The sequence below is a fragment of the Manis javanica genome, chromosome 1 (genome assembly GCF_040802235.1).
Source record: "Manis javanica isolate MJ-LG chromosome 1, MJ_LKY, whole genome shotgun sequence".
Classification (NCBI taxonomy): Eukaryota; Metazoa; Chordata; class Mammalia; order Pholidota; family Manidae; genus Manis; species Manis javanica.
The window spans coordinates 82,163,860-82,180,455 of record NC_133156.1 but is presented as its reverse complement, the minus strand read 5'-3'; the positions used below and the strand labels follow the sequence as shown (position 1 = coordinate 82,180,455).

Below are 16,596 nucleotides of genomic sequence, written 5' to 3'. Positions count from 1 at the left end.
ATAATAGTAATATAAAATAAACTAACTTCTATGAAGAGACTTCTTTTCATTGAATTATAATGGATTTTGGAGAACTATACATCATGAATCTCTTCAACCACATTTGTAACAATCCAACCTACACATGCCACATAGAATTGATACAAGACTCAAATACAAATTTTGTTTCATCTCTGGTGGCAACAAATGAAGTCAAGTAAGAGCAAATCCAAATATGTTCTATGAAAGATACTAAGTTTATACAAATGTGAAAATTACTAGTAAGACTATTTCTACAAGTGACAGTTCTATTTAAAAAAAACTCCTTCACTGCTTAAAAATGAACGATTTATAGTAAATGCTGTTTTTCTAAAAGTATAAATTTAAATTTAAGGAATGCTTAATTTTTAAAAAACTTACTGAGATTCTAAACCTTGCTTTCCAAGAAACTGCATCGCACTGTCTGAAAAATTTGTAAACCCTGTAGAGGAAAAAATTACTGTTAATACAGAATCTTTCTTTGGAAATAAAATGTTAGAAAACAGAGCATCTTTAATTTTGAAGTGACTAGCTTAGTTCTTTCATGTGCTAATTAATTAGTATGTTATAATGCAATAAAATTTGATTAGTAGGAACAGTCTTTGAAAACATCCCTTTGATATTTGTACATTCCATGAGTGCATAAAATTTGCATCTTTATGTATGTGAGTAAACTTTAGCATTACAGAAATTTATTTAACTGTAAGGAAAAAATTGGGAGGGGTCAGCACTATTGGAAAAAGGTAACAAAAACAAAACTAAGGAAGATTTTACTTAATAGTAAAGGTTATTTAGAATATTATAGAATATATACCTCAAGGCTATTTTTAAAAACATCAGATATAAAATTTAATACTGAAGTCAAAATTAACACTAAAGCAACACTGATTTTAAAAATTGTGTTTAATTATTACCTGTTTCAAGTCCAAATTCCAAATAGTTTTCTGTTACAATCAAGACTGCCATTGCTTTCACGAAGAAAAAAAATCCAAAGGTAACACAGACCGATCTTTCACCACCATCTTCTACTTTAAAATAGTGTGTAGTTAATGAAAATAGAACTTTGCTGCAGAAGGAAAAGTTCAGGAAAAACCACAAATAACTGTGGGAATTAAATACAACCATCTATACAGGAGTTGAACTCCAATAAAATTTGACTACAGCATTTGTTTTGATTCTAAACCATGCATAACTACAAGATTTCCTTTGGAAGGAGTGAAAAACTAATGAAAATCTAAATAGTCTTGCAGGAAATGGGACATTAAAAACAATAAATTTCTCAACAAAGCAAATCTAAGTGAAGTTTGTAACATTTTTAAATTAATCAAAAGTGTACATATACACATTAAGTTGTAATTAGGGGAAATAATATATTTTTAGTTTATATGACTCAAATTTTACTAGGAGTTTATTATAACCATTTTATGAAATAGGTTCTCAGTAACATGAAAAGCCAAAATACAGGTTAACTTTAGGGAACTACTTTTTACTGGGACTGTTTTTTCAAGTAGTTTATACAAAATTAAACACACAAATACACATCACAGGAATTATCTGTACATCATCCAACAATTCAGAATTTGAGAATTACTAAGCCACTGATAAGCTGTGGGATAAAAACTGTCTAGGATCACTACTTTACAACATGATTAAACAAAAAACTGTACAGAAAATTCCCAGTTGAGTGCTCAAAAACAACCAAAGGTTCAACATGTTCACCTACTGAAAAATATTTAAATATTTTAATTTTACATGAAAATATTAAAAAGATCATTTTATCTGAATTCCTCTCTTAATAATTGATCAATTCAGTGGATGATCCAAAGATTAACTCCAGATTTCCACTACACCAAATTGCTCTTCTAGAAAGCATAAAACCATTAAACAAAATAAGGTGCTTGCCAAAAATTGTTTTAAAGCAGCTCTTTCATAAACTATATATCAAGCATAGAAACAATAACACCTGTCATTTAGCACTTGCCAAGTGCTAGGCATTAATTCATTTTTTTCATCCTCACATTGGCCAACTACTATCATTACACATTTTCAAAAACTGTGGCACAGAAAGGTTAAGTAACTTGCCCAAGATCACACCGCTACATTAGAAGCAGTTGAAATTTAAATCTAGGTGGTCTGGATCCAGTCTATTCACTTGACAACTTATGATATTGCCTCTACAAAACTGTGATAGCAGTTTTAAGTTAGCAGTAAATAAATTAATTTACATGGCAATTTAGCAGTAACACACAATATCTTTTACAAACAGCTGCCATGACAGAGGTAAATACTTCAAACATTCTCATAAACAGAAGAATCCTTATACAGTAGACTGGGCGAAGGTAAGGACTCATGTCTGTGCTCCTTAAAAGGAAACTGCCCTTTGTTGCCCTATTTTAAAATAGTCCATATAGTTATTACCCATTATCTTCTAGGAAACTATCTAGGATACTGGATATAAATGTAGAGTCCAAGCTGCTGTCCCTGTAGGCACCTTTCCTAAGCCAACTTCAAGGTAATACACATGACTAGCTGGCATTTCTCAAACTGACTTTGAAATAATCTCTACTAGAAAATAAACTCCATGATATCAAGGATTCTTGTCTCTTGTGAACTGTTGCAGTGAAAGTATCAGAAGAATGCCTGGCACACAGTAGGTACTCAAACAATTGGTGGATGTATTCTGCCACAGAAATAATGTTTCACGAGGCAGTAGAGGTAAACTGAAATAGTACTAATTCTTTGCTTTAATTGTAAATAGACCTTCAGAAGAATGGTATCAGAACAGTTTTTCTGGTATAATATACTCAAAATAAAAAGCAATCAATATAGAAAAGCTTTAGTGTAAGATTTGCCTTTATCATTGGTAATAACAAAAAATAAATTTATTTATCACTCATGGTTATAAATTTCAAGGATTTTCTGGGTTTTACAAAGCCTTTTCCTAAGGCTTATTTAGTGGATAGTTCCCCCTTTAAAATATTTTTAAAAAACTAACTAAAGGAATAGCTAATCTTTACCCACCTATTCTCCAGGCAACTATGCCTCAGAAGACTGTGATGGGAAGTATCTTTACTAACCTCCTTCAGTCATGCACCTGATTTTTCAGTGAGTACCACCCCCTTCCTGACTTTCATCTTCTCAACTCAGTTAATTCCACTCTGGCTAATCTCCCCTTCATACAAATCTCTCCTTTTTCACAAATACCATGATCCAAGATAAATACTTTCTCAAGTTTGTTTTCCTAATTACTTACTAGCTATGGTATTTTCTTTGGAAAAAAATATGGTCTTGTATGCTACATTATAGGACCAAAGAATTTTCATGAGCTAATCTTGGGGGTAGGGGAGCAGTAATACCATTTATAGCATTATTTCTCTAAAAAAAATACAAAAGATTATTTAACTTCCAAGCATTTTAGAATACAATCTGCATGTAAACTGGAACTGATTTGCTTCTTAGACAAGACTAAACCAGATAATGAAGAGCTACATGATAACCTCTGAGCTTTTAGATAAAAAAGACCCCTGTATGTTTTCATATTTGCTGTAATGAATATGTGACTTAGGAAACATGACCAGAAATACATATATTAGAGCCTCAGCAAACGAAGACATTTAACCAAGTGTTATTTTCATTCTCAATGTCTTCTTATATTCATCATAACTCAGGTTGTATATATATAATGGTCAAGTATCTGAAGAAATTATTTTTTAACATAAGAAATAAACAAGCACATTCCACTGGTTTACAATTATTATCCTACCAAATATTCAGCTCCCTAACACACAGTATCTAGCTCAACTTAACTCTACATTACTCTGGGTACAGAACAACACAGAAATCTGGAACTCTACTGAAGTAAAAAAGCTAATCCACATAATAAAATATGTCAGTTTTTCTTTGATATTGAGTCCTAGGGGAAGGGGGAGCCAAATTATTTTTATAACAAGGGAAATAAATCCTCTAGTACTCAAAGTCTGCAAAAGCAATAATCTCTGCAAATTACGGAATAAATTTAAGGAGTGATGTTTACATTGCAGTTATTTTGCATTGTAGTATTCTGTGATGTTTCCATGTGTTACTCCTTCAAAATTCTTTCTAAAGTCACCTAACATTATTGTACAAATTTTCCTAAGCAGATTTGTCAATCTTCTTCCTGTTTTGGCTAACAGATACTAAATTATGTGTAAGCAATAAGAGTATACTGCATCACTGCACAAATTGGCATGATTTTATATTAAGCTTAAGTAGAATTGTCAAATTGATAGGATGTTAATTTCAATTAAAATGACCAATGGGTATTTAATAAAGCACATTTAGTTTCCATGTCATTTTAAGATGTAATGTGAATTTTTAAAAACTTTTCTACAACTTAATCACTGCATACATTCTTTTACTATTTTTATCTTTTTCTATAATAATATCATTCATTTCAGAGTTTTTGCACTTATGCTCTCATTTCAAAGACAAACACTGGTAGTCTATAATTGCTTAAATAAAGACTTTTCAAGGAAAGAATTAGGAAGATTATATATCCAGGACAGGACCCTGAGAGTAATCAAGAGTCTCCAGCAAGAGGAGATAAAAGCAGAATCTGCTCCATCATAAGTGCAAACCTATTCCATTAGCTTGGGTGAAATACATTGTTTGTAATGAAAGATGCTTCTGAGAGAAGCCAGCTGTGTGTACAGACAGAAAAAACAGTATAAAGCATTAATCTAGACCATCTTGAATAATCTAAGCTCTTGGAATAGTTTTCTAGTTAACCAACGCAATAAAAACATATTAGTTTAAATTTACATAATGATTTTTTTTTGTACTTCTGCCACTTCAATTCAGTATTTTTTTTATTAAAGTATCATTGATATACAAACTTATGTTGGTTTCAAATATACAACACAGTGGTTCAACAGTTACCCATATTATCAAATCCTCACCCCCTCTATGTGGTCACTATGATTTACTTTTTTGGTAGTTCAATTAATAAAGAAAAACTACAAAGTTAAGACTTTCCTGCTTAAACTACCTTACTTTTCCTCATAGAAGAAAACAAAGTACTATAGATATGAGTCTATTACATAATTATCTTTTAATTATGCAGTTTTAAAACCATTACTCATTATATTTATGATTAATAACTGATATTAATCACTTTATTAAGAGTTGATGTCAGGTTAAGAAAAATTCGAAAGCAAATAAAAAAGGAAAAAAGGCCTAGTTTTTAGATAAATAGGACTACTGCAGCTTTTCCCCATGAGAATAGTTTTTGTTATATTGAAGTAGAGAGAATCTGAGTACCAAGTTTTCTAAGAAAGCAAGTTAGGAACAATTTTACAAGTCTTAAACTTCATCTAAGTTTCAATATTCAAGATGGAGTTTATGAAACAAACACTATCTAAGAATGGGGGCAAGATTCTAGATGTTCAAACTTTACCTTCCATATTCTGAATCCCATGTTCCTTACTCACTTACCTCTTCTCTTCTACAAAACTTAAAAAAAAGAGAAACAAAGCTGGTGGATCACTTTACTAGTATTAATCACTACAGGTCCATCTCTTTCTTGCATTATTAGGAAGAACTTACATATTGGGAGAGAATAAGGAAAAAGGAATAAATCCTATATATATGTATCTCCAAAACCATAACTGAATTGCTTTTGAAATCTAGCTATGATCTCTATCACTATCTGATGGCCCTACACCCGGGTTGGAAAAACAATGCTTCATTTTTACTGAAAATGGATACGAGACTCTATAGAGAGACAATTTCTAACTCCTTTACTTACTTACTAAAAAGCAAAAAAAACCACCTTTAATTAAAAGTGGTATCAGATGTCCAAAATGAAATTTCTCAAAGATTACACCTACCAAACTGTTACCATAAAATGATAACAAAATGTCAACACTAAAGGGAAAAAAAACAAAATTAGATGCAGCCCAATCCAGGCATAAAGCATGATCTTCTTTATATCACGAATACTTTAATATTATCCTATACCACAAACACCTAAAATGTTATAATCCCTGCATCCTCAATTCATATTGAATACTGGATAAATCTTAAAACCAAGTATTTATTGAGTCCCATATTAAAACAAAACCATCCCATAACCCAATGTAAAATATACATATATGTTCAAGCTTTCATTCAACAGTCCCCAAACCTCCACTTAAATCAAAGTAGTGTATTTACCATTCTCCTAAACTTAGCAGCCATATTCCATCTTGGATTATAACATGTATCTCAACTACCTCTTCCTTTCCTTCTACCTAATCTGAGACTCAACTCAAGTTTCACATCCTTCATGGCACTTAATGTTACCTCTCCAACCCAGACCACTCTCTTCTGAATTTGCAGCAATTACTACTGTAATTCACTTGCCAAGTATATCATATGCTATTTTAAACTGTACTGTGACATAGATGTGAAGAAAGCATTCCCTAGATTTGGAATGCCTGGCTGAATTGGCTCTACTCTTATTATGTGATCCTCCATGTGAAGCTAATTAACCTGTGTCTCCAGTTCATTTGTAAAATGCAATTAATATATCCACCACCTCAGAGGGCTGTTTTGAAAATCAAACATTTCTTTGTAGTTCTCAGCAGTAACTTGATGTTTTCTGTATAAATGACTAAAATACTCAACTTCTAATACCAAAATAGGAGAATGTACACAGGGACAAATGAATTACATAATGATAAAAAAACAAAGTTAATTTACTTCTTATACAATTCCTAGTTTAAATTTTTTAACCTTTCCATGAAATTTTAATCTAACAGGTGAAAGATTCTACAAAACAAAGCAGTGTGTTATAGGCTGAAAACAGAGGTCTAAGTTGATCTCTGTATAAGTAGAAGTTGGACTCCCAACACTCCACTCCCATTACCTTCCTGTGCAGCCAGCTAACAAACTACATGACTCCAGCAGAAGACTAAGATTTAGCCTTTGAAGAAACTGAACCTGCGATATAGTAGAGTTTAGATTAAGGCAACTGTACTGAAAACGGGATAATTAAGTGAAGGCCTACATACTCAAAGGTGTACTCACCTTTGAAACATGTGTAGCAGGCTTGCATACTCCAGGTGAGGAAATTAGAGACCCTCCTCCAGAGACCAAAAGACATCCCCCTCCAAAAGACCAACAGATAGTGACATGAGCTAGCTGAACCAAACACAGCTTCAGCATTACCTAGTTATTCTTCAGTAAAGCTGGCCAAGCCCTACTTATATACAGTTTCCAATTAGCTTTTACTGTGTGAATCTTCAATATACAAAAAAGACAAGAATGCCCAGCCATTAGAGCAGGGTTCAGAAAATTTTCTGTAAAGGACCGAAGAATAAATATTTTAGGCTTTGCAGGCTACATATAGTCTCTGTAGCATATTCTTCAGTCTGCTTTTTAATTTTTTTAAACAACCACTTAAAGAATGTTAAAAGACATTTTCAACTCTAGAGCTGTACAAAAACAAGATGCAACTCAGATACAGCAGGCTATAGTTTACCAACCCCTGTATTAGAGCATAGCCTCTTATGTAAAAGATGAGAAAAAATTAGCAATGGGGAAAAAGTAACTCACATAAAAGAGAGATGATACCGGCAGCAGAATAAAAAGTTCCACATATAGAAACAGATACATATGCATGTTTATACATAGATAGCTATATACACATTTTTATTTCATAAAGCTAAGCAAAGATGCATCTCTAAAACATGAGCAGGATGCTAAGAAAAAGTAATGCTTAGATATCAAAAACAAGCTCAAAAAAATTATATGTAGGACAGGCAAAATAAATGTGAAAAACTAGGTTTGAAAGATAAAGTTGAGAAAAGGTTCCTTCAAGGAGAAAGAGTGATAAAAATCCAGGAGTTACAGTATCAGACTAATGAAGTAAGAAGAGAACAGGGGTAAGGGAAATTACAGAGGGGAAGAAATTATCAAAGACATAATAAAAGATATTTCCAAACTTGAAGTTTCCAAATTACAAGAGCCTAGCAGAAGTCCAGCACAAAGAATGAAAAGATTCCCAGCATGGTACATGATCATTAACCTTCAGAAATCAAACAAATAAAAAGATTGTAAAAACTCCCTGAGAAGAAAAATAAAGCAAAACAAATCATACTCAAAGGATTAAATACCATAACATTGTACTTCTTAACAGGCACATTTGAGGTTAAAGACTATAGAGCAATGACTTTCGAATTACTAAAATAGACATTAACCTAGAATTCTATATCCAACCAAAATAACAGTCAAGTAAGAGTACAGAACTAAGACACTTTTAAGATGACAAAGTCTAGTTACCTCACAGGTACACTTTGACAGAAAGCTCCACAAAAACGTTTGAATAAACCAAGAAAGAAGAAAACACTGAATCCTAGAAATGGGGAATTGATAATGATAGAAAGGCAAAGGGATAGTGACAAAAGTTAAGTCCCCGGATGACAACTGTAAAGCAGGCCTGCAGTCTAGATAGAAGACAGAGAATACAGATCTTTAGGAGTGTATCTCCACAGCGGAGGCGGGGGGAAATTATACAAGTTGTAACTGACCTCGTGGAAAACAATACTGAAAAGATAGTGGAAATGATTAAATAAACACAAAGAAAAAAATAAGTAAAACTTTAAAAGATGAAAAAATTTGCAAAAGAAACTGTAATACCTTATAATGCTCACATATAATATTTATGTAGGTGTATAATCACTGAATACTAATTTCAGTAACAATTGTAAAGTTAACTACATTAAGAACAAAGGAGAGGAAGCACAGTTTAAGATGATGGTATAGTTTTAGGAAAGAAAATTCTCAGCTACCATAATTGATGAGTCAGTAGTATAAACACTGTATTTAGAATTACAAAGATTTTTTAAAAGTCAGAATAAACAGCTAAAGCACCTAAAGAAATGGCAAGGGCATAAAGAAGGGGATCCTTACTTTTTAATATAACACTTTTAGTACTTTTTGACTATTAAACTATACATATGTATTATTTGATAACAGTCAACATTTTTGAAAATTTAATCTAGATTTTAATAAAGTCTTGATCTACAATGTACTGATTCTGGAAAAAAAGTACATTATGTCCTGGAGTTTAATAGAAACTAAACTACATATAAATTCACAGTATAAAGCACGTATGTATATTTTACCAACCTTTTCAATCTTATGCACTGAGATTATTTCCACATCCTATTAAAATAGAGTGAAATATTAATGATTAAGATTAACCAACTGTTAGAAAAGATTCTTATGCCTGTGAAACACTATCATCATAAAACATTAAGATTTCAATATAATCTAGTCCTTCACTGCAAAGACCTGATAAACATATACCTAGAACAGAACCATTATCTTTAAAATATAGGTTTGAAAGGTTAAGTTGAGGAGTTCCAATAAGCAGAAAGGGTGATAAATTGAGAGGGATCTGAAGAAATTTGGGCTTTTAGAAGTAAAAATCTCTAAAGAAAAATATCTGAGTATTTTCCAGCAATAACTCCAGTGCCTAAAGTTTGTTCCTCAACAAGAAGAATTGTGCAAAAATTTGCTGAACCAATTGCAATCTACTCTGGGATTTTATTTTGTAGAATTTCATCATGTTTCCACTTAAAACTCAATTGCTTATTCCACCAAACTTTTAGAGCCTATGTGTATTTTATTCAATTAATACATAGATGAAACAGTCATACATGTTAGTAGACTCAACAAAAACCACCTAAGGAGACAGGCTTTTGTTAGCATTATACATATCAGAATTCAAATCTGGCTTTTTTTTTTCAAAAGATAGGCAAAACAACTACACTGAGCTCTTCAATGACAACTGCGTTGATTTTATTTTGAGACCACTTATAGGAACTTCTGTACTAGCTAAAATAGTAATAAGATTTCTTATTGAACTACTTATCAAATTTCTCTAATACCTATATAACATTGTTTTGAAATAAGGAAGAAAAATCCTTTTATACTCTAATCTCATGAGTATGCTTATTAACAAGAAATAAATAATAAATTATACCTAATATAAGAATGGCTTTCAAAATAAAATAAAACTTCTTTAAAAAGAGTTATTTCCTTGGAATCTGTTCTTTCTTCATAAACTATCCACAATTTCCAAGTAAATTAGAATACTTATTTTTGCCCTTTTGTACATAACATCATGTACAATGTAAATCAACATTATGATAATGCTAAAATGAGGCTTCTATGTTTTAGACATGTATAACAAAAAACACTTATTAGGTACGAACATGGCATTTATTTATTTATGGCTTAATGGAAAGAATGGTCATGTACCTTTCACTATGAGTAAGCTCTTCCTCTACTTTTATCTTGTTATTCTTATTTTCATAGATCATCCTGTAAATGACTTTCATAAAGAATATATTAGCAAATATTCAAAACTGCTTATGCAAAACTACTGATGCTAACAGTCATTTTCTTTTTCTTTAAAATCTTATTTTTCCTTTTTAACCCTTCAGTCCTAACTGAATGGACCACTTAAAGTGCTAATTTATTTTGTTTTACGTTACAAAATCCTAACCCCTAAAATAAAGGAATGTTTAGGGGTGGGATATTTTTTTCTGTCACATGGCTTATGTCTTTAAATCTCTACTGTCAAAATTTTTAGAAGTGGAATTAGGACCTAATTTATACATGCAAATACAAAAATTACAATAGGAAAGAAAAATCAAGTACAGGTGGGAAGATTTACTCAGTAGGAAGTATCTTAAATATATTTATCTTTGAGCTAGAAGAGCTTTCAAAGATGAACAGGCTTAAATTTTAGTTCTAAAAGGGCAAATTTCTCTCAGATCTAGGATAAAAATTCAAGTAACATATACTTATCAAGGCACTACTATGTTTCAGCTTAGTTTATACTTACAATGCTTTAAAGACATAAGTCTCATATTAAGAAAATTTCTTCTATACCCTAGATCTTGAAATTATTCAAAGGTATTATACCAGTGCCTTTTTGAAAAAGAAGCAGAGATCATATTCTGATAAATACTTTGTTGCTAATAAACAAATCTAATGGATAGTGTCCTAAGAAATAAAAGTAGAGGTTTTCATACAAGTTTCTCAAACATTTTTCACAAAATTGATTATCATTCTTCCACTCACCTAAACGATTTTCATGTGAACTGAAATTTTTTCTACTCTGTAGAAGCACACTATATTCTTATTTTTGTGACCACTAACAACAATAACAAAAACACTATTTTTTATTCTTTCTATTCAAATAGTTCAACCTCCCACACTAATTTTCCTGTAAAAGGCAGCCAAAATACTCAAACTTTGCATTATCACTGCAAAGAAACCTAGAAAGTACAGTAATAATCTGCTACAGTATGTACACTGAAAATTAACAATAAGCACATTAATCCTATGACCTATCAAGTAAAATCCTTTTAAAAATAATCTGATCCTGTCTTCCAACATTAGAAAACCAAACAACCAACTTGGACAATTTTTAACTATAATATTTTTTCATATTGTCTTAGAGATGAAAGTTCAATCACCTTTATTTTACAGAAAAAAGAAAAAGAAACTAAAATTCTCTCAGATGTGAGCAAAAAACTATTATGCATTTTTAAAACCAATCCCACAAAAAAGCTTATAGCCAGCCTCAACCCTGCCAGATTACAGAAAGAAATTAATAGTCAAAGATTTTGAAAGTATAGAACACAGGTTTTATTAAACAAAAAAAGGAAACAAACAAACAAGATTAATCTGGATTAAAAATAAATCAAAACAATGAAGGCTATCCTTACATTTGTATATTCAGAAGTAAAATTCTCATGCCCTAAGAAAAAAGTCATACTTAATTATAAATTAATTAACAGAAATACAGTTCTATCTCCCAAGTAAGTTCCCTATGTAACTCTAGGTTTCTGACCTGAAAGGTGATTCATTTGGCAGCATTCATGACACAAGGTATCTCCAAAAAGCTTACTAACGAAACAAACCTTGACACACCATGCCGTAATACAAATTTTCAAGACAAAACAAGTACCTTGGTTTAGATTCCATAGTTTGACTCTGTTACTTTCTCCCTAGGAGGCTTGATATCTTATGCACTTTCCTTCAGGGTTTAGTGTTTTATTTTTCTTATTAACCTAAAGAAGGACATTTTGTAAAGTAAGAATACAGTAAAATTTAGAATCTTTTAAGGAACTGAGAAAAGGTGACTAAATTGTGTTAGTTTACTGTAGTTGTCTATCTTCTACAGCAAATAAATGCAGTATTTCATTTGTAGATTAACTTACAAATTTCCATACAGAACTGAATTATAACACAGAAAACCTTAGGATTTCTTTCAACTTAAACCATTCACAACTTTTTGCTTTATACAAAATTTGCGTGTCTGGCAACCAAGGCAAATTAAAATTTAAAACATAGCCTTAAAAATATATATAATAAAATTTTGTACCTTAAACCATCCACACTGTAAAATACAAGCACTGTGGAAATGTGACTAATGATCGAGTCCTTTAATCAAATATAATATGACTATAGAGAAGCTTTATCATTTTTCCTAGAATAGTTTTCTTTTCAAATTCACTTAAAATTGACACAATTTTACTCTGTGATACAGCTTATTCATAAAAAAAGGTTAAGAAAAATCCATAGATTTTATTTTAATTTTTAAAAGTTTTACTTCCACAAAAGGATTCCTGAATTTTCTGTAAGCACAATTTTAATTTTATTTTTCCTTTATTCATAAATGAAAATGATGATATAAAATCAGTAGACATTTCTCCAGTGACTCTAACACTTCATGGGCCATTGTGCAGGAAAAACGATTACTATAACTGCTTCACCCTCACTGTTAAGGTTTTCTTTACCTTTTTCTCCCCCATACCATGTAACTTGGCATAAATAGAACTGGAACACAGACTGGGTCAAATAATGTGGTTAGAATTACAAATGAACAAGAGAGTAAAGCTAAGAATTAGTTTGGGTTTAGAAGTGAGATTGGAAGCAGGTGTGATAGCTGAGATGCATGTAAAACTCATATGAAGCAGAAAGCAGAGCTGATGACAAGAGATGGCTCAGTTTTAGGTTTCAGGGTTCAAGATTTTAGTGCACACATTTTAAAGTCATTCTCATGCTTTAGAACTTTCACGATTCTGTAGAAATTGTAATTTCTGTCCTACTGAGTATGTCAAATGAAATTCATGGGAGGAAAAACTAAAATGACCATGGAAATTTAAGTTTTCTTCTTCATTTTTAGGTGAACCAATTATTTAAGTTTGTAAGTATCTAATTGTGGGACCACTTTAACAAAGGACATTTCATCAGTAACAACTGCAGAAAATTTCTGAATCAACTGATGTATGTGTGACTCTGGACTTAAGTGGAGCTATTGTCCTATGTAATCAATAGAGACATGTGTTTGACTAATAAGTAGGCACACACAATAAGAAAACAAAGAGAAGCCAGACAGAGGTCACTGATGCTAGACTCTGCTCATAGGGTGTGAAAGGCATACTAGATATGTTATAACTAAGATAGAAAGTCTATAAACAAACTCTTCCTTGATGTTAATCTGTGTATCTGGTACTTAGTTCTGGTTTCCTGCATGCCTTTGAAGGTAGTAGGTTATTTTCTCACATGCTCTTAAGTTCAGAGGAAAACCACATACCCAAGCATATACACATTTCTACTTTCCTTCTTCTTCCCTACTCGCTTTGTTGAGGGTCAAAGTTGGCAGAAAACAGCTTAGATTCTAAGGCCTTTCTGCACTTTCTGTCTTCTCTGGGATGGGGAGACAGCCAGCTACCAGATTCCCGCAGGGACACTATTGTTTGGTGCCTTTCATGAGTGCATTACTTAAAACTAAGCAGAGCCAGTTCAGTGCTGAAGAGTGTTTGGGACATTTGCTCCCACATTATTAGGCATTACTGAGTGAAGAGTAAAAGATGGAATTTATTCACATAAGCAATAATTTGAGTAGCTATCAAGAAGTACATTTTTCTAATTTCTCTGGTAAGAAGATATTAAGGGCTGTATCACACTGAATAAAACTAGACATGAAGAAAATGTATTTCCACATAAATACTACCTAACCATATCTATAAACCATCAAGAAAATGAAAGACAAGCATACTCCATAATAATATTTCACAGAACATGAGAATTTGAAATGTGAAAAATGTTACATGACAATAATCTGCTATCAAGTTAAGATATTTTTAATGAGTTTCTTATGACTTAATATCTCGGGATAGGTTTTTATTCTAATGGAATGGTATTTTCACATATTTAATACCACAGAATTAAATAGTAATATTTTAAATGCTTCAACTTAATCTGCTCTTGAAGTGAATATAACACTGGATATTTGGGAATGTTACTCAACCAATACATATGATCAGTATTTCTACCCTGTACAATATATCCTTTGTGAAGATGTTAACTCTTAAGGCTTTGTTCTGGCTCGTCTAAGTTTAAATTACACTCAGATCAATCCAAAAGAGTCAAGAGAGAACACAATGGTGTTGAATGCCAAATCATACCATGTTTTTAAAATGGTATTCACTTTACAGCTTTAAAAGACAGTTCAGTAATCTCTGGTTGAATATAAAAGATGTGAGATGTGCATTTACTCTGCTTACTACCAAACTCTGACAAAATAAGCCATGTAAGACAGAAAGTAAAAACCCTCAAAGACAAACAGGAAAAGATGACAAAATTCTGGAAGACAGTAAAGTAGATAAACAATCAGAAACTGATTTAGGTTTCAGTTTTCTCTACTATGCTGGTCCTACAAAGGGAGGAACCCAATTCATTCATGGAAAGGACAAGGAAAGCCAATTCATTCATAGAAAGCATAGAAAAGTCAGGAATTAGAGACAGCAGGTACCTCTGAAGGCAAGTTTGCAGAATGGATGAAAACAGGATGACTAGCTGAATGTCTACATTAGTAGTAATTAGAATTCCCAGATCTTTTGTCTTGTCTAATCATACAGATTAGGTGATGGCCCTTTCCCAACTGTGGCATAACCCAAAATTCTTATCTGAAGATGTTAAAACAGAGAAGGTTCAGCTTGGGAACACCATGTAAAACTTAGGGTGACAATGATGAGCTGAAAAAAAGGGGCAGGGCTGAGGATACAGATATGCATTTCAATTAATGCCTGCACACTTTCAGTGAATGCTGAGTCTGAGTCTTCTCCAGTAGGCTTCCACACAACTAGCTATCCAACATATCCCACATAAGGAAGGACAGTTCTTGTCTAGAGAAAAGGACTGGCCCATCACCCTGCAGAGACTGATATTAAAAATGACCCCAAGGTCCCTCTGAAACTACCAGCAACATTCTTCAATGAACTGGAACAAATAATTCAAAAATTCATATGGAAACACCAAAGACCCCGAATAGCCAAAGCAATCCTGAAAAAGAAGACTAAAGTAGGGGGGATCTCACTCCCCAACTTCAAGCTCTACTACAAAGCCATAGTAATCAAGACAATTTGGTACTGGCACAAGAACAGAGCAACAGACCAATGGAACAGACTAGAGAATCCAGACATTAACCCAGACATATATAGTCAATTAATATTCGATAAAGGAGTCATGGACATACGATGGCGAAATGACAGTCTCTTCAACAGATGGTGCTGGCAAAACTGGACAGCTACATGTAGGAGAATGAAACTGGACCATTGTCTAACCCCATATACAAAATAAACTCAAAATGGATCAAAGACCTGAATGTAAGTCATGAAACCATTAAACTCTTGGAAAAAAACATAGGCAAAAACCTCTTAGACATAAACATGAGTGACCTCTTCTTGAACATATCTCCCTGGGCAAGGAAAACAACAGCAAAAATGAACAAGTAGGACTATATCAAGCTGAAAAGCTTCTGTACAGCAAAAGACACCATCAACAGAACAAAAAGGAACCCTACAGTATGGGAGAATATATTTGAAAATGACAGATTCGATAAAGGCTTGATGTCCAGAATATATAAAGAGCTCACACACCTCAACAAACAAAAAACAAATAACCCAATTAAAAAATGGGCAGAGTAACTGAACACAGTTCTCTAAAAAAGAAATACAGATGGCCAACAGACACATGAAAAGATGCTCCACATCGCTAATTATCAGAGAAATGCAAATTAAAACTACAATGAGGTATCACCTCACACCAGTAAGGATGGCTGCCATCCAAAAGACAAACAACAACCAATATTGGCGAGGATGCGGAGAAAGGGAACCCTCCTACACTGATGCTAGGAATGTAAATTAGTTCAACCATTGTGGAAAGCAGTATGGAGGTTCATCAAAATGCTCAAAACAGACTTACCATTTGACCCAGGAATTCCACTCCTAGGAATTTACCCTAAGAATGCAGCAATCAAGTTTGAGAAAGACAGATGCACCCCTATGTTTATCGCAGCACTATTTACAATAGCCAAGAATTGGAAGCAACCTAATGTCCATCAGTAGATGAATGGATAAAGAAGATGTGGTACATATACACAATGGAATATTACTCAGCCATAAGAAGAAGGCAGATCCTAGCATTTGCAGCAAAACGGATGGAGCTGGAGGGTATTATGCTCAGTGAAAT

General features: G+C 32.5%; 1 protein-coding gene across 11 annotated transcripts in view; it reads right to left on the bottom strand.

Moving 5' to 3' along the window:
* TMEM161B (transmembrane protein 161B) overlaps positions 1–16,596 on the bottom strand; it is a 69,491-nt gene that overhangs the window by 10,298 nt on the left and 42,597 nt on the right. For 7 of the 11 annotated variants that reach the window (XM_017653593.3, XM_037012084.2, XM_073234332.1 and 4 more), the window contains 2 exons: positions 933–1,084; positions 400–460 (listed from right to left, as the gene is read on the bottom strand). In XM_017653593.3, coding sequence (XP_017509082.3) covers positions 400–460; positions 933–1,084 — 213 coding nt within the window. Of the gene's footprint in view, positions 1–399; positions 461–932; positions 1,085–7,065; positions 7,146–9,168; positions 9,205–10,305; positions 10,379–12,025; positions 15,552–16,596 lie in introns of those variants that run through there. The other 4 variants (XM_037012087.2, XM_037012088.2, XM_037012091.2 and 1 more) reach the window with 4 other exon arrangements.